The 18220-nt window shown below is 47.5% G+C and overlaps 1 protein-coding gene across 1 annotated transcript in view; it reads left to right on the forward strand.

Annotated features, from left to right (window-relative positions):
- The window catches only part of SMS (spermine synthase), a 48550-nt gene that overhangs the window by 12343 nt on the left and 17987 nt on the right, over positions 1–18220 (forward strand). Inside the window, exons 2-5 of the mRNA XM_059157045.1 lie at positions 7852–7972; positions 11768–11858; positions 12390–12454; positions 17209–17384. Of these exons, the coding sequence (XP_059013028.1) occupies positions 7852–7972; positions 11768–11858; positions 12390–12454; positions 17209–17384 (453 nt within the window). The remainder of the gene's footprint in view (positions 1–7851; positions 7973–11767; positions 11859–12389; positions 12455–17208; positions 17385–18220) is intronic.

Here is an 18220-nt window from a genome sequence, read left to right on the forward strand (position 1 = left end):
ACTCAGCAGCTGCTCAGACACTTGTTACTCCGTGGCAGGTGTATGGGGGGGAACAGAGGAAACCTCCCCTCCCAGCCCCTTTAATCTGGTGCCTAGGGCATGGCATATGGTTAGTTGAATTGGAACAACCTAGTTCTGGAACTTTCCATCGCCTTGATTCCCTCACAGTAACTGAGAATCTAAAAGTGCTGCCTTTATGTTTAGATATTTGAGGACAGATTTCTTGAGAGGACTCCAATGACACATCGTTCCTCCAGTTTAAAGTATACAGCTAAATAATTTTCAGTATGTTCAAAGTTGGGCTACCATCACCACGATTTAATTAATTTATTTACTTATTTATTTTTAAAGATTTTATTTATTTGACAGAAATCACAAGTAGACGGAGAGGCAGGCAGAGAGAGAGAGAGGGAAGCAGGCTCCCTGCTGAGCAGAGAGCCCGATGCGGGACTTGATCCCGAGACCCTGAGATCATGACCTGAGCCGAAGGCAGAGGCTTTAACCCACTGAGACCCCCAGGCGCCCCTCATCACCATGATTTTAGAACATTTTCATCACCCCGGCAAGAAACGTATACCCTTTAGCCACCAGCCCCATTCCTCCTAGCTTCCTGTTCCTCCCAGTTCCTGGCATACACTAATTTGCTTTCTACGTCTAAGGGTTTGCCTTTTCTGCTTGTGTCCTATAAATGGAATGCTACGATGAGTGACCCGTTGTGACTGGTTTCTTTCACTCAGCGTCTTGCCCTGCGTGTCGTAGCACATAGCAGTTCCGCGTTCCTTCTCTGGCTGAGTAAGTCGTCCACGGTGTGGCTAGACCGTAGTTTGTTTACCCGTTTACAGCTTCATGGACAATTCGGATTTCTCCCTTTTGATTTCTGTGAAACCTGCTGCTCTGAACATCGTCTTGGGTGTTGTTTGATGAGATTAATCGTCTTGCAGCTGTTGTGAAAGGAACTGGACGTGGGAATTGAAGCCGAAGCTTTGGAAGTCAGAGAGCGCAAGAAGCCATCTGCTTGACCTTCACTTTAATTTCTGGGAATTTATTGAGCTTCTGAATGTCTTGAGATGTCTCCCGAAACACAGACCCTCTGTTAAAATTAAAAAAAAAAAATAGATTTCTTTAAACATAATTTTAAGTGTTAAGCTCTTTTTAATTGTGAAATCGGAAGGCTTTCTCTGGGTATCAGTCGATTTCGGTAATCTGGACTCGCTGCCTGTCAGCACTGACGTTTCTGATCACACCTAGCGTATCCCAGGTGAGTTCAGAAGATGTTCTCACACCGGTAGGCGCTTGTGAGCCCCCACGTGGGTGAGAGGGAGTGCACGAGGGGTGCTGTGCTGTTTTGTTTTTCTGCCAGTGGTGCTGATAACTCTGGAATAGATTTTTTTTTTTAAACTTGATATGCTTTACATTGAGGAAATTTTGTGTACAGGCCTGAGTTTCGACCCATGCATACAGTCATGTCAGCAACACGACTGTCAAGATTAGCACATCTGAGTGGATGCTTACAGCAGATACGTGAATGGCTTCCAGCTGCGTTGGAGTCCAGTTGCCCTTTCTTCCTCTTTAGGTTTCAGAGCCTGTCAAGGGTACCCTGAAAGCTGGTTTATGTGTGAGGGGAAACCGTGCAACCCCAAACCTGGCTCCTCTTCTCCAACACCAGTTCCTCCGGTGACGCTTCCCCTTGCTGTGAGCTGCTGGTGGGGAGTCCAGCTCTCAGAAAGGAGGAGGGGGCGTGGGCGTGGCCTCTGACCCGGAAGGGAGAGGGATGGGAGAGGGGGATGGGGGAGGGATGGGGGAGAGACCCAGACGTCTGGCTCAGAGCATGGAGGAGAGAGAGTTAAGGGCACCAGGCTTCGGAGGTACCAGGGTCGGTGGAGAGGGGCCGAGCAAGAAGGAGGCGGGGCATTGGGCTCCACCACTTGGGCACAGGCGATGATGGGACTCATCAACCCCTTGGGGATGGACTAGCTTCAGCCATCGCGGGGGAGAACTAGGAAGCATAGTAACAGGGGGCAGGGCATTGATGGGCAGGAGTCCTGGTAATTCCAGATACGCTTGACAAGGATGGAAATTGGTCTCCTCATTTCACGAACCAGATGCTGCCAGAATGCGAGCGGCTCCGGGGCTCCAGCCCTCTGACTTTGCAGAGAAAGCCAGGGCGCTCCGGCCAGGCTGATGGTCCTGCACGCGGGCGGCTGCCACACATTGGGTCCCGAGTTCTTTGCTCAAGTGTTCCAGGTTGAAAAGGACTTCATGATGCAAGGTGCAGTTCGAAGGTTTTTTCCCCAGATATAGGGGAATTGCTTATTCCCTCAGGGCAGCCGCAGCTGGAATTCACCTTGTTCAGGAGGTCACAGGATCTTAGCCATTACTTGAAACGGAAGAAAGAAGTGAGAATGGGTCTAACTGAAGTCTGTCCCCCCCCCCCCCTTTGCCAGGGTGCTGGGTGTCTTAGGTATTTATTCAGCACAAATTCCTCAGCTTCCTGGGCTGGTCAGCCTTGGTGAGTGCAGCTGCTCTACTGAACTTGCACTTGGGGCTGCCCGCCTACGGAGCACCGGTTATGTGGCAGCGACACCAGACCACAAGGGATGGAGGGAAGGAACACTGGTGCCGGGTTCCCTACAGGAACCCTGCAAAGTGGTGACCCCATCTTGAGGGTTGAGGAAGTGTGATGCGCGTGGCGGCGGTGGGGGGCTGGCTGGGTGCCTGGCCAATGCGTGGCGGTGGTGGGGGGCTGGCTGGGTGCCTGGCCAATGCGTTTGGAGGGACAGGGAGGCTGTGGTGGGGGATTTGTACGAGAACCTTCAAGGGGAGCATCGTGGGGGATTTTAGGTGACAAGGGTTTTCGTTAACACCTAGGGGAGGGATAGAGAAGTCCGAGCTCCATTTCAGACTTGACTGGGTGGGACAGTGTGCTGAGCAGAGAGGCAGGAGGCCGGGGGGGGGGGGGTGTTCAGCCATCTAGATGGAGCTCACGGTCCAAGCCCGAGCTCTCCAAGAGTGGCCTACAAATGGATCTCTGGGAGAAAATGAGGCAGCGAGATGAAACGTGGGCCTTCATTCCCTACCTCTCCCCCCGACCAATCCACTTTTCATCCTCTCTTCCTTTCTTTTGGTAGTGGTGTATTTAATTTGGACTAGACCTCCAAGTTGGTTCTTTTTAAGTTCTTGTTGAATAAACACAGTGGGCGGTGGTCTAGAAATGGGGACATTGAGTTGTCTAGTGGACAAAGGACACATTTTGCCCTGGGATGGGTCACCGTGTTGCTGAGCACTTCGGAAGGCTGAATTGTGTAAGAGCTGCACATCATTCTTGCCTGGCCAGAGTTCTCTAAGAACTTCTGCCCAACGTTTTGTTAGCCTCGTTTAGATTACCATGGGTACTTGAAAGCCCTGTGATGATCTCTCTTTAGCATTTGAATTTACTCTCAGATTTTCTGGTTTGTAGCCGCTTCTGACATTGCAGTCTGGTGTTCCCACATTTGGGCATGCTCTGACCCCAGGCTTATTTTCACTCCTGTGGAGCATCTGGTAGTTTTCAAGGGATTTTCCCACCACGCATCTGCCCAACCCCCACCCTCCGGGCAGTGGGGGTGTGGGGTCTTTTCTTTCTCTCTTTAAACAGAGTGGGGATACTACCCACATGTAGTGTGTATGACTGGGATTGCCAAAGGCACATGAGGGACAAGACAGTCCTTCACACCACGTGTCGTCAACCCCAGTTGAGGAACCCCGATACAGTGAAGTACATTGTGTTTGGTCATATTACATGTTTCTTACTAGACAGACATGAAGGTTGAAATTGGATAACTGCAAAGCATTTTCTGGGGCATGTCCTAGGCTACTGGCTAATAAGAGGCTACCTGTTAGTAAGGAGTTCAGGCTTTTTTCAGACCCTTTTCAACATTTTTTATAACCTTTTGGTGACTCTACTAATGAGTTTGGAAATAGTGGGGATTTCTTGTTCTTTCTTGTATCTGGTGGTTTTGCTCAGTGGTTCTCAACCATGGCTGTACATTGGAATTTCCCAGGGAGCTCTGAAAAATACTGATGCTTGGTTCTCACCCACAGCTTTTTATTTAATTGGTCTGGGATGTGACATACCACTTTTAAAAAACTCCCCAGGTAATTATAATGCATTGTTAGGATTGAAAACCACAGGTTTAGACATTCTAGAAACTCTACAAAGATACAGCAATATGGTTGATTAATTTAGCCAACTAAAATAAATTTTCATTTACCACAAAACATTTATTGAGCCCCTGAGATCAAGATGACCAAGCAAAGGGCACCTGGGTGGCTCAGTGGGTTAAAGCCTCTGCCTTCGGCTCAGGTCATGATCCCAGGGTCCTGGAATTGAGCCCCGCATCGGGTTCTCTGCTCAGCAGGGAAGCCTGCTTCCCCCTCTCTATATCTGCCTGCCAGTATGCCTACTTGTGATCTCTCTCTGTCAAATAAATAAATAAAATCTTAAAAAAAATGACCAAGCAGGCCTCATTGTTGAACCTAGTGGAGCTCACGTCCTTGGCTTTGTTTTCATTTTCAAACCTTAGTTCTGGAAAAGAGTTGCTGGGTAGTTTCTGCTCTGGAGCCCCTTTCTGGAATCTTCTCCAAGGGCTGGGAACAGTGAGTGCAGAAAGGCACATCAGTGTATCCCCCGCAGGGCCAGCACATTGAGTGCCCACAAGGGACCAGGCAGAGGTGACAGCCGGAAATAACATTCAGACCTGGCAGATTTCTTTGGACTGAGGGGCAAGCCCATAGTATAGAAATACATAACACTCTCCAGTGGGTTTCTGTCATAATATGTTTTTCTTCAGTTTGAAACCTGGTTGGAGGGCCTCCACTGGCCCCCTCAGTGCCTTTCCACTAATTGTGCCTGCTAGAAAAAGGGGGCGGCTCTCTATCAAGGCTTTTCGGTGTATTAGACAAAGACACCCCTTTTCCTGGCCCAAGGAAGAGTTTTCTCCAGCTCAGCCCTGGGACCGAGGTCCGCCTTCCCTGCGTGGGGTGGCCCTGTCTGAAGGGTCCCCCTCACCAGCATAGGGGATTCGTGTTCTGTAATGTGCCAACAGAACCCAGTCTTGCGGCCATTTACCAGGAGTGATGACTTGTTTTATACACTTTCAAAACAGAAAACGTGTGTTCTAGCCAAGGAGGGGTTGAATAATGACATAGTGGCTTTCTTGTTCAGGGCAAGTAGCGCTGGGCTCAGTGGGACTCGGCCATGCCGGGCACGTTGTCTTTACCGCCCTGTGGCTCAGTCACTTCCTCGTAGCTTGTCCCCAGCAGGCTTCAGTGGCAGACAGACTGAACAAGGTTCTTTTTTTTTTTTTTAAAGACTTGATTTATTTATTTGACAGACAGAGATCACAAGTAGGCAGAGAGGCAGGCAGAGAGAGAAGAGGAAGCAGGCTCCCGCTGACCAGAGAGCACGATGCGGGGCTCGATCCCAGGACCCTGGGATCATGACCTGAGCCAAAGGTGGAGGCTTTAACCTACTGAGCCACCCAGGCGCCCCACGAGGTCTCTTCTTTTTATGAAGTTTGAAGTCGGAAATTTTTAGGGGGTGGATTTTGGTCTTAAAACTGTGTATCATTCAGAGGATAGAATTCAAGCTTCCCCCTTTTAATTTCCTGAAACCACTTTCAGAATCATGAAGCCAGCTCTTTTCTCAGTGAGTTTCCCAAAGACACAGTTTTGCCGGAACTGAGCGACACTAATGAGGTGTGAGGTCAGTGCTTGTGTTGCGATGAGGGCGTGGTGTGCGCGGGCCCCAGGAGCCTTTCCCTGATGGGGGGCCTTTTCCTGGGTGCAGCCGCAGCTCAGCTGGCAGAGGGCTTGGCCACCCTGACATTCTCTGGCTCTACTCCGGTCCCCTGCTCTCTCTTACTGTGGCCTCCTGGGTGCTGCCTTCTCAGAGGAGGAGATGCCTTCCTGGTGGGTGAACCCCAGCTGATACTGCCATGCGAAGTTTGAAGTCTTCATCTCACGCAGTGGCTGGTACCATACAGGCCCCCATTGTGACCCACTTGTGTGTCCCTGCTGCTGTGTGGGCGCTTGGAGCCGCACACTGAACTAGTTGTGTTTTAAATGTCATCCATGAGTTTTGGTTGTGCTGTCCTAATAGCTCTGTGTTCGGTTTGACTCAAAGGATTAGCAAGTGATGCCTTCACTGCCGTTTTTGCTACGCTGTTTGCCATCATTTGTTAAGTGAAATTGAAAGTACCGATTTTGGTGGGTGTATCTGTCTGCCGGAGCTCTGGCACAAGTGCTGTGATCACGTGGCTTACAGGAACAGACATATTTTCTCCCTGTTCTGGAGGCCAGAAGTTCAAAATCATTATTGGCAGGGCCGTGGTCCTCCTAAAGGCTCCAGGGGAGAGAGTCCTTCCTTGGATCTTCTGGCTGCAGGGGCTCCTGGTGTTCTGGCACCTGCAGCTCTTTATCCCTGTGTCTCATCTTCTGTCAGGAGGGCACTTGTCCTTGGATTTAGGTCCCACCTGCCTAATCTGGGATGATCTCACCTCTGGATCTATAATTACGTCTGCAAAACCCTTTTTCCAAATCAGGTCACACTTCCAGGTTCTGGGGGTCAGGATGTGGACATACCTTTTGGGGGCCACCATTCCACCCATTATGGTGGGGGTAGGTGGAATTTTTTTTTAAAGATTTTATTTATTTGAGAGAGAGAGAACAACAGCAGGGAGAGGAACAGAGGGAAAGGGAGAAGCCAACGCTCTGCTGAGCCGGGACCCTGCTGCAGGGCTGGATTGGATCTTGGGACCCTGTGATCATGACCTGAGCCAAAGGCAGAAGCTTAACCAACTGAGCCACTCAGGTGCCCTGAAGTCTGGTTTTTAAGTGGCAGCTAACTTCGGAGTTTTTTGAAAAGTCTGTGCTCGCTAGACTAAGACACATTTCCTGTCTAATTTGGCCTCTGAACGCAGTTTGTGGTCTTCATTCTTACTGTGCTCTGGAAGGTCTTGGGAGCATCGTTCCAGACATCGCTGGAGATAGATTCTAAGTAGGGTGGAAAAATTCCTTAACGTCTAGTCCAAGCACTGGCACTCCTTAGTTTATGGAAGGAATTCTAGTGTGAGTTTTCTGGTGAAACCACACTGCGGTCAGCTGTGAATCTTTTTGTTTTTTTCTTTTGCCTTGGTTCGGGTCGCAGATACACTCTTTGTACATACTGTCCATTTTGACGCTTTGCAGCCTACACTGTTTTTTTTCTGTCATGTGGAAAAAGCACCAGCCCGCGGAGGGCTCGTGGGACAGTACAGAGTAATCCATTCGGTCTCCTCTCTGTTTTTTACCTTACTCTTCTCAGACAGTGAGTGCTTAGCAGATCGAACTAGAGGAGAACAAATTGCATCTTGCCTTTCCTCGTGGGCGTCATAATTTTAGATGTCCTTGAAGATTCAGGCATCATGTGAACCTGCAGAGATTAATGCAATTTCTATAACCTTGACCGAAGTCCTACCCGGGGATACCGAGCTTCCCTTGGGCAAGAAGGGCCACTGGCCACGGATGGGGTCACAGTGCAGGTCACAGTGCATAACTAAACATTGTGTTGTGTCCTCTCCAGTTGGCCGAAAACCTGTCTGCATCCTTGGCACAATAACTTTGTGCTTGGTGTTTCTGTGTCTGTCTTGTGTAACCTGGTAATCCGCGTGGGGTTGAGAACCTCCATGGCTCATGACAACGGGCCCAAGTGACTTCCGGCAACTCTGTGTTCAGGTTTTCTTACCAAGTTCGGTCACCAGACCGCACCTCACTGGCTTTCCTTTGGGATGTGTTTTATCCTGACCACCTTGCCTTCTCTCCCTCTTTCTCCAGCTGATGGCGAGACCATTCTGAAAGGCCTCCAGTCCATTTTCCAGGAGCAAGGGATGACGGAGTCCGTGCACAACTGGCAAGACCATGGTTATCTAGCGACCTATATCAACAAAAACGGCAGGTGAGGGGCCTTCGTATCTGAGCACTTCAGCTGGTGGGGTGTGGGGGCGGGGCCGGGCAGACGGACTGCCAGACTGACAACAAAGGGGGAGGGGTCGTGTCCAGGGATCTGTTTCATGCTAGGGGTCTAGAATTCAGTGCTTCATAGCCCTCGCTGCACAGTAGAATCCCCCGGGAGTGCTTTCGCAAGACATTACCCCAGTCACTCTCCCAGACATTGAGGTCACTGGGCATTAGGATTTTTCCACAGCCCCCGCCCCCAACCAGGTGATTCTGTGTGGCCAGGACCCAGAACCCCTGGGCAGCAGAAGCAGTGTGAACTGCAGGCCACGATTCAGAGGTGGTTAAACCCGATTCCCGGGCCCCAATCCAAGAGTTTTTTGATGGAGCCGCTCTGGGGCAGCACTGGAAGTCGCATTTTCAGCAAGCTGATGCTGCTGGTCTGTGGTCGGCTGACCACGCCGTGAATAGCCCTGGTAGAAGTTGTTAGTGATTAATGCAGACCATTATCAAATGCGGAATGGGAGGGGGACAGGAAGCTGAGGGGATCCAAGATTTCAGGCTGTTTTTTTTCTTTTCCTTAAGACTCTTATAGACTATCCAGACTTGACCTAATCAATATGTACATGAGAGCCAGTATTTTGTGGGAATAGGAAAGGAAACCTAAATTAAGAACTGACCGATAACAGAAGACCCCAGAGTGTTAAGCTCTTTGTGCTATCCTAAGTCTAGGTTTGTATTCTATCTAGACTGGTTTAGTATGCAAAACTAGTAAGATTCTTTGTAATTTGAACTATTAATTTTAAAATGTGAACTCCTGGGTATTTTCAATGGCTTTAATTCTATTTCCCCCAGTGGGTACAAAGTACTAGAATTCCATACGGTTTCATTAATGTCCCGCATTCTCTCCCTTGTTACTCTCTTAAAAGGAAAAATAACCACTCCCACAACCTCAGAGGCCCAAAAGGCAATGCTGGAGATGAGGGAAACTTGAACTTCTGAGTGTCCCCTTTTGTTATTCTCTTTCTAAATCAACATGCTCCACCCCACGGGGATAATTGGTCTTCCCTCTCTTGATGCCTCTCAAAGACTTCCCCAGCTCCTCTCTCGCCAGGCCCAGATTTGTATTTGTGACTATGTAGTGAATGTCCACGCATGTGTTTAACAGATACCTCACACGTATCTAGAATAATTTTTCTCAAGGGTGATCCCAAAGCAACACCACCACCAAAAGGGTGATCCCAAAGCAACACCACCAGCAAGCTTCCCTGCCCTCCCTCCTCGGCGTCCTGGCCCAGTTAATAACACGTTTCCTTCCAGCTCCTGCAGGCTTCCATTCAGCCCCTCTCCATCCTGGCCTCTTTCCTCCACCTTCTCCGCCAAGGTCTCTTGCTGTCCTGGATGTGGTCCATCCTTTGGGGACCGTAGCAAATCGAACCATGTCACATTGCCACCCCGCCACCCCCGTTGGCCCTTTGAAGCCTGATTCTCTTAGAATCTCCTGCCTTTGCAGCCAGGCCCTGCTGACTTCTCTGCCTCACTTCTTAAATCTTCTACCATGGACACCATTTCCAGTTGTCTGGGGGACCTGGAATTCTTCCCGGAAGGGAATTTTGAATGACAAGAGCTGTTTAGAAATTGCTTCTGAAAGCAGAAAAAATGAAAATTAACATGCTTCGTTTAAAAACGTATTTTCAACATTGGTCTCCCTCTTCTCTCACTTGCTCCCCTGGGCCCCATCCCCGTGGTGCCTGTCCTGAAACTTCACTGCTCCCACCCCTGCCTGGGCGACCAGGCACCAGCTCAGAAGGACCATACTCAGCTTCTGGCCTGACTTTTGATTAACAGCCCCTTTTTGATGGTGTGGTCCTGGTCCACAGGCTGGTTTTAATTCCTTGAGCTTTTTGTACTTGCTTTTTTTTTTTTTTAAGATTTTATTATTATTTTTTTATTTGACAGACAGAGATCACAAGTAAGCAGAGAGGCAGGCAGGGGTGGGGGAAGCAGGCTCCCCGCTGAGCAGAGAGCCTGATGCGGGGCTCGATCCCAGGACCCTGGGATCATGACCTGAGCTGAATGAAGGCAGAGGCTTTAACCCACTGAGCCACCCAGGCGCCCCTGTACTTGCTCTTAACTTCAGCATTGTCTGTGCTCCTGGGTTCTGTCGCTCCATGGGCAGAGGACTGCACTAGAAGCCCCCGGTGGTTAAGGGTGATGTTTCTCCACGCTTAACTCCTCTCCAGCTCCTCTCCTTTGTGCTGTGGTGGTGGTGGTGGGGAGGAATGATAGGCTCAGTCAGATGTAAATTATTTGTGGTTTCCTGGACCTGAACTTGATTTGGGGGCCCTTTAAAGGCTGAAGGTGAAATTAACTAGTAGTGTTGAGTTTTTAATCCAGGCACGCTGCCTATAGAGTTCTTCTAATTTAGTACTTTTCAAATGTCTCTTTAACCACAACTTAAACTAAGAAGTAATTTTATTTTATTCCTTTTTATTTTTTAAGATTTTATTTGACAGAGAGAAAGCAGAAGTAGGGGAAGGAGCAGCGACAGAGGCTGAGGGAGAAGCAGATTCCTTGTTGAGCAGGGAGCCTGATGTGGGGCTTGGTCTCAGTACCCTGAGATCAGTGACCTGAGCTGAAGGCAGACCCGTAACTGATTGAGCCCCCCAGGCACCCCAAGAAGTATTTTTATATCATAACCCTGTACACAGTCATCTGTGTCTGTACAGTAGAGGTACATGTATGATTGAAGCAGAAGTTTCTCTACATAATAGACTTTTATTGCATGTGATTCACTCTGATTTTTTTTTAAAGATTTTATTTATTTTTTGGACAGAGAGAAAGATCACAAGGAGGCAGAGAAGCAGGCAAAGAGAGAGGAAGAAGCAGGCTCCCCGCTGAGCAGAGAGCCCGATGTGGGGCTCGATCCCAGCACCCTGGGATCATGACCTGAGCTGAAGGCAGAGGCTTAACCCACTGAGCCACCCAGGCACCCCCCACTCTGATATTTTAAGAAAAATGTAAAGATCCCCCAAATTAGGGGTCAGAAAGCTTGTTTCGTAGGGAGCCACTTAAGAGTCTCTGTCATATTCTCTCTCTCTTTGTTAAACAACTCCTTAAAAATGTGAAAACCATTCTTAGTCTGCAGGCTTTACAAAAACAAGTCTTGGAGGCTGGATCTGGTTTGCAGTCTGTAGGGCTAGAGTGTGCCAACCCTGATCTCAGTCAGTTTAACCACCACTTGCTTGCAGTCAGAAAACCATGGCTCCATTGTGAACTTGCTGAAGGTTAATTGGGAAGGCCTGAAGATGAAGGGCCATGGTTACTAAACTTGGCCAAATTATGTACCAGGAACCTTCTGAAAAATCAGGTTCACTCAATAAGGTAAAAAGATTAAAAAAAAAATCAGGTTCACCAGGGCACTTGGCTGGCTCAATCAGTAGAGTATGTGATTTTTGATTTTGGGGTCATGAGTTGGGGTAGAATTTACTTTAGTTTTTTTTTTTAATTAAAAAAAAATCCGGTTCACAGAACTTGCTAGTGAATCACTTTTGGGGCCCAAGAACCTGTTATGTGAAAACATTAGCATCTGCTGACTGTCTAAATCTTCCCTAAATGATTGGTGGCTCCCCACCTCCAAGAAGACGTTCTTGTAAGAAAGCAAAGGCTTAACCATGTAACGTAGGGGGAAAAAGAGCAGCAGTCTTTCCTTTTAGTTAGGTGGGTTGGTGTCTTTTTTCTTCTTTTGAATGCCATGATACAATTCCTAACCTTCAAATTATGCTTTCTTTTGTAGCTTTGCCAGTTTGAGAATTTACCCGCATGGATTGGTGTTGTTGGATCTTCAGAGTTATGATGGTGATTTGCAAGGCCAAGAAGTGGACAGTGTTGGTTTTTCACTTTTATTTACTTTTATTTAATTTATTTTTTTTACCGATTTTTAATTACAGGTATTTGAGGGTTATCAAATCTCATATTTTTTAATGATAAGATGATTTTATGCAAGTGCTGATCTCCCAGTTAAGTTTAAATTCCAGCTAAGTGATTTTAGAAGAAAAATAGTGGTTCCTCAATTGTTAGGGACCTGGCTTGTCCTTGTTCCTTTGGCTGCTTGAAAACGGAGTAATTTTACTTTCCATTGGACGAAATGTAAACACTTGAGCAGTATGTTATATCTGCATTATCCTTGTGCTCTCCCCTTTCCTGTTATCTTGCTGGTGACTTGAACTGAGCTTAGCACCAGGAGGCTGGGTTGGCGTGGGTGTGTGGAACTGGGCCAGGCCTGGAGGCCGCTGCAGGGATGGGGGAGGTCCGGAATATCGCCCAGCTCTGTCACCATGGCCTCAGCCTCCTGGAGCCTTAGCTGTTCTACTCAGCTTCTTCTGTAAGCCCAATGACTTCTTTTCTTTGAATTGTAGCTTTTGAACAAAGTAGAAGAACGAATGAAAGAATTGAGTCAGGACAGTACTGTGCGGGTGAAGCGGTAAGTCCACTCCTGAATGTCCTTTTATATTTGTTTAACTGGTAAAATTAGAATGGCGGTGTTGTCCCCGAGTAGTGTCCGCTTCTGGCCAACATGGTAGACTGAGCTACTGGATGCCTCACACCCAAACAAGACAAAATAGACGAACACACACATATGCACACGCACACACACGTGTGCACGCATGCGCTGTGTAAAATGAAACACAGGTAGTGAGGAGATAGTGAGTGAATCAGGATCTGGAAGCGCATAAGGCAGAGGAGCTGGGGGAGGCTTCCGCCTCAGTCGTAGGGGAGTGAGAGAACTCCCCACCCTGGTCCAGGAAAGTGAAAAGGTTGCTGTCTCTGCTCAGCTCTGGGGCTCCGGAGTGGAATTCAGTTCTAACATTTATGACAAGACAGGGTGATAGAAAATTTGCCTCAAAGCTTTTGAGTAAGGTAACTTGGCAAGATACTAAGAATCCGAGAGGCCACCCACCCTGAGCTGTTAAGCCCCCGAGACCCGATCCTGACTGTGGCTGTTTAAATTTCAGTTAATAAAAAAGTTCCATTCCTCAGTCTCACTGGCCCCTGTCAGGAGCTAAGGGCTAGTGCACAGCGCAGATATGGAACATTTCTTTTGAACACTGCAATGGTATTTGTGCATGGCAACAGATTTTAAAAGAGCTTTGATAGAAGTCACAGCTTTGACATTTGTTGGAATGGACAGAGTCTTGTGAGAGGCCTGGGAATTAAGAATAGGAGTTAATCATGGATGCCCCACAAGTAATTCTCACCAGTTTGCTCTTGTCTCTGGATGGCTCCTTATCAGGCCCTGAATAGTGGGAGATCTGTCTCTTACTCACAACAGCAAACACAGAGAAACCTAGAGGGACTTTATCAAGGTCATGCCATCACTGATGGAAGCAACCAGAATACAGATTTCTCTAGTTGACAGGACTTTCCAGAAGCAGGCATTCATTTTGGCAAGACCTAGGATGTGTGTGGAGGACTTATTAGCTAGCTTGCTAAGTTTTTTCAGACCACAGGAAAGCTCCAGGGCTGATGTAAGGCAACTAGAATGTTGGTTAATCTCCTGATAGGGTAGAAAGCAGGAAACTGCCAGTAAATGAACACAATAGTGTACAACTTGCCCACTGTGGAAGTCGGTCAGAGCACCAAGATTTGTTTACCCCACCTAAGTTCAGTATACAGCTCCTCAGCCATATTTCCCTCTTCCCTGTCCTTAAAAACATGTCCACACCCATCCACTTTTCTGGGCTTTCCACCTTTTCCTGCTTGCAGAAGTTTTTAGCATTCCTTCGACTGGTGCACACGTATGTGTGCACCAACCTGAATTCAGAGGGTTCCCACTGTGTTCTGAAATGTGTTAACTCTGTGATGATGAATTGGCCAACATCAAAATGCCTCTGATTTTTATTGGTCTTGCTTTTATTGGGGTTACTTCTAGGAGTAAGTAAGTAGATGGAATACATTTATGGGTTTTGGCACCCACGAGAAGTCTTTGTTTCGGGTAGAGCAGTTCTCCAAGCGAGAGTGGAGTTCAGCTTCATATTTTCAGTTCAAAATACAGACCTTGCTTTTGCTTGTCATCGCTCCTTACAGCTTTTCGTAAAATCACGGTAGAGGGGTCCAGAAGTTACTGGGAGTACTTGGTGGCAGGCTTTTTGTAATTGGCCTCAAAAGGACAACAGTGATGCCATTTTTCTGTCTGGGGAATGATATGGTTAGAAATTTAGTCATCAAGTAACTCGTAACATTATCTGAAATCATTATTCCCCTGTGGGCCATGGGATGGGGGCACTTGGGTGGCTCAGTCGTTGAGTGTCTGCCTGCAGCTCTAGTCATGATCTCAGGGTCCTGGGATCGAGCCCCACATCAGGCTCCCTGCTTGGCAGGGAGCCTGCTTCTCCCTCTCCCACCCCATCCCCCACTTGTGTTCCCTCTCCTGCTGTGTCTCTTTCTGTCAAATGAATAAATAAAATCTTTAAAAAAAAGCTATGAGGTGCATTAGATAAGTTATTTTTATATTCTCTTTTTCCAAAGAAAAGGAACAGGAAAACAAGCTTATGTCCACTAAGTTTTGTCGGGGTCGGCGTCGGGGGTGAGGGAGAATGCAGTAGGCACAGTGTACCTGAGACCCAGGACTTGCTCTGTCTGACTTGCTCTCTACAATCCTCTTCAATTTTCAGCAGTGAAGGTTGAAAGAGGGGTTGTGCTGGGCTCCAGAACATCTCCGGTAGCCCATTACAAGGAGATGCCCTTCATGCTAGGATGAGTACTTCATCAAGATAAATGGCTTCCTCATCCTGTTAGAGATCCTTGTTGTTTCTTTGCCAGACTAAAAACCATTGTGTTGCCGGGCACCGAGCTGCGTCAGTCGGTCAGGCGTGCCACTCTTGATCTCGGGGTTATGAGTCGGAGCCCATCTTGGGTGTAGAGATTACTTAAGGATGAAATCTTAAGAAAATTTAATAAAATTAAAACAAATGAAAACCGTTGTGTTGCCATGAGTTCCTTACTTCTGCCAAGGCACTTAGTGACACAGTTGAGAATGGACATTTTGTTTCATCAGGTTTTTGCATAGTTTAGTAATTTCTTATAGCTTGCTTGCCTGTCAACCAGGGGGTGGGTTTCCTCCCCTGAAAGCCCATGACTTGGCATTTTTCACCTTCATCTAAGGTCACTGGTAGTTGACGCTCCTGCTTCTGTGTAGCCACCAACCATTAGCCAGGGCTCGAAGAGGCTTCCCTCAAGTCCTGTTTGCATGCTCTGGGCCAGGGAGGAGAATGTATTGTCCTGTTTGGGTCTCCACATGTTACAAGACAGGCCTGGTCTACGAACATTCTAGCAGCTGCCTTTGTTCACTTAAGCAGTGCAGGGAGGGGTTAAATCAAGAGTTGCTAGGATTAAATGAGAATTAATGGGAATCTGCTTTGTAAATCTGAATGTTGTTGTCTATATGTATACACACACACACACACACACACACACAGTGCACATGCAAGCAGGGGGAGGGGCAGAAGCAGAAGGACAGAGAATCTCCAGCATACCGCATACCCAGCGCACAGCCCGATGTGGGGCTCTATCCCATGACCCTGAGATCATGTCCTGAGCTGAAATCTAGTCGGACACTGAACCGACTGAGCCAACCCGGTGCCCCAGTCTTAATGTTCTTCATGGTTGTCAGTGTTTGCTCAGAGGAAGCTTCATTAAAACAGGTTCAGACTGTATTCCTGGAAACAGGTGAGTGGGAGGGCAGAGACTCACCAGAGGAAGTCAGAGGTAGCAGATCTCAGCATACAGCTGTTTGTTGCTGGAGAACACATGACTTGCACACAGGTAGGTAGGGAGCTAGTTCTCATTTTGTGTTTCTTTTCGATTTGCCAGTCCCCGGTTCAGGCTGTGGTTTTCATTGTCATTTAGTGTCCTCTGCTGGTAGTTCCTAGTACATTCACATTGTCTGAAATACTGAGCGTTTGCCAAAGAATGGGATGGGAAATTCTCAGTTTGCAATCCTTCTAGTAGTAATAATATATTCAGGCAAGAATCTTCTAGATGCCAAAGCTACTACTGGAGATTTGTGGAGAGATCAGGGCTTTTGCGCAGTTTTGAGAGGGCTACCCCACAGGCTGCTTACTGATGTCTAAGGAAAAAAAGGTACCTTTGCAATTGGAGGGATCTAGTGCCATCCGCTTGAACCAACTGGTCACACTTAGCATCTCTAATGATAAGACAAGCACAAAGCTTCTGCCCCTGATGTGCTCCTTGTGGAAATATCTGCTCCCCTGACTTAATGAAGAAAGAGGTGTTCACGCAAACCCACCTTAGGCATTTTCTGCAGAGCACCTGATCTGCACTTCCCTGAGATGTTAGGAAACACACCAGGTGGAAAAACTATACTAGATAAAATGAGGGTAAAAAAGGAAAACAAAATATAGCTATGATCCTTCATCCAATAGCGGAACAGCTGTAAGTGACATGGTTGGGACAGTCGTGGGGGCATTGGAATGTGGATTGTGTACCAGATGATGGTATTAGACCCCCGTACACTTGTGTGAACATGGTAGTGGCAGCGTGGTGTGGGGTGACCCATCCTCAGAGATTCCTGCTGAGGTATTTGGACTGAAGTGTGATGTCTGAGGTGGCCATTATGTCCAGCCTTTTTTTTTTTTAAGGGAAAATTGAAGGCATGCCAAAAAGGTTCATTAAAAAGGTAATCTCTTAATGTATAACAGTGGCAGAGATTTGCTAGTTTTGTATATAGCTGAAAACCCAGGCTTTACATTTATATACTATTCTGGAACTGGTCAGAGGGCACATGGCTGGCTTTTTTTTTTTTTTAAAGATTTTATTTATTTGACAGAGAGAAATCACAAGTAGACGGAGAGGCAGGCAGAGAGAGAGGGAAGCAGGCTTCCCGCTGAGCAGAGAGCCCGATGCGGGACTCGATCCCAGGACCCTGAGATCATGACCCAAGCCGAAGGCAGTGGCTTAACCCACTGAGCCACCCAGGTGCCCCACATGGCTTGCTTTTATACACTCCTGCTTCCGGGTTCGCTTTTCCCCCCAAACTTTTTTTTTTTTTTAAGTAATCACTACACCGAACGTGGGGCTTGAACTCATAACCCCAAGGTCAACAATGGCATCGTCTGCTGACTAAGCCACTCTGGTGCCCCTCCAGGTTCACTTTTAAGATAGCGGCCCCATAAGCGGTGTTCTATAAATGCTCATTCTTGTTTGCCCTTTTTTCAGATTACCACCCATAGTTCGAGGAGGAGCTATCGACAGATACTGGCCCACCGCTGATGGTCGCCTGGTTGAGTATGACATAGATGAAGTGGTGTATGATGAAGATTCACCTTATCAGAACATTAAAATTCTACACTCGAAGCAATTTGGGAATATTCTCATCCTTAGCGGGGATGTTAGTAAGTATTCCATCCCTACCCTAGTTAGGTAGCTACCTAGTTAGCTAACTAGCTACCCTAGTTAGGTATCCTAGTCACTTAGCATAGCAAAGTGAACTGTTTTAGGTTATGGTGCTTTCATGACAAAGAGCACCATTGTGGATGTGTCCTAGTTTGTCCTTGGCAGTGCTGTTTTTTTTGAAAGGAACATTTATGTCATAATAACCCATGGATTGTCTGGGCTTTCATGTTATATTTTTATTTTTTATTTGAAAGATTTTATCTTTTTTTTAATCTTAGAATGTGTGAATGGGGGTGAGGAGGGGCAGCGGGAGAGGGGAAGCGGACACCACTCAGAGGGCAGAGTCCAACCAGGCCCCCCGGGGCCCCAACCTGTGGCCCTGAGATCGCGATCTGAACCTAAACCAAGAGTCAGACGCTTAACCATCCGAGCCACCCAGGTGCCCCTAGGCTTTCACGTTTTATGGCAGAGCCATGAAAACTTGGTCTTGATGTTCCTTTTTCTTAGTATACTTAGTGTTGAGTATTGGCACGATACTCATATAAAGAAAAGATGATTGTTTATTTTTTTAAAGATTATATTTATTTGTCTGACAGATCACAAGTAGGCAGAGTGGCAGGCAGAGAGAGAGAGGGGGAAGCAGGCTCCCTGGCGAGCAGAGAGCCCAATGTGGGGCTCGATCCCATGACCCCGGGATCATGACCTGAGCTGAAGGCAGAGGCTTTAACCCACTGAGCCACCCAGGTGCCCCTGCCTATTTTTTAAGAAATATTTTTGTTATGGAAAATTACAAACCTGAGTAGACAAAATGAACCTGCGTATACTCACCACTGAG

This window comes from Mustela lutreola, chromosome X, assembly GCF_030435805.1.
Source record: "Mustela lutreola isolate mMusLut2 chromosome X, mMusLut2.pri, whole genome shotgun sequence".
NCBI classification, from domain to species: Eukaryota; Metazoa; Chordata; class Mammalia; order Carnivora; family Mustelidae; genus Mustela; species Mustela lutreola.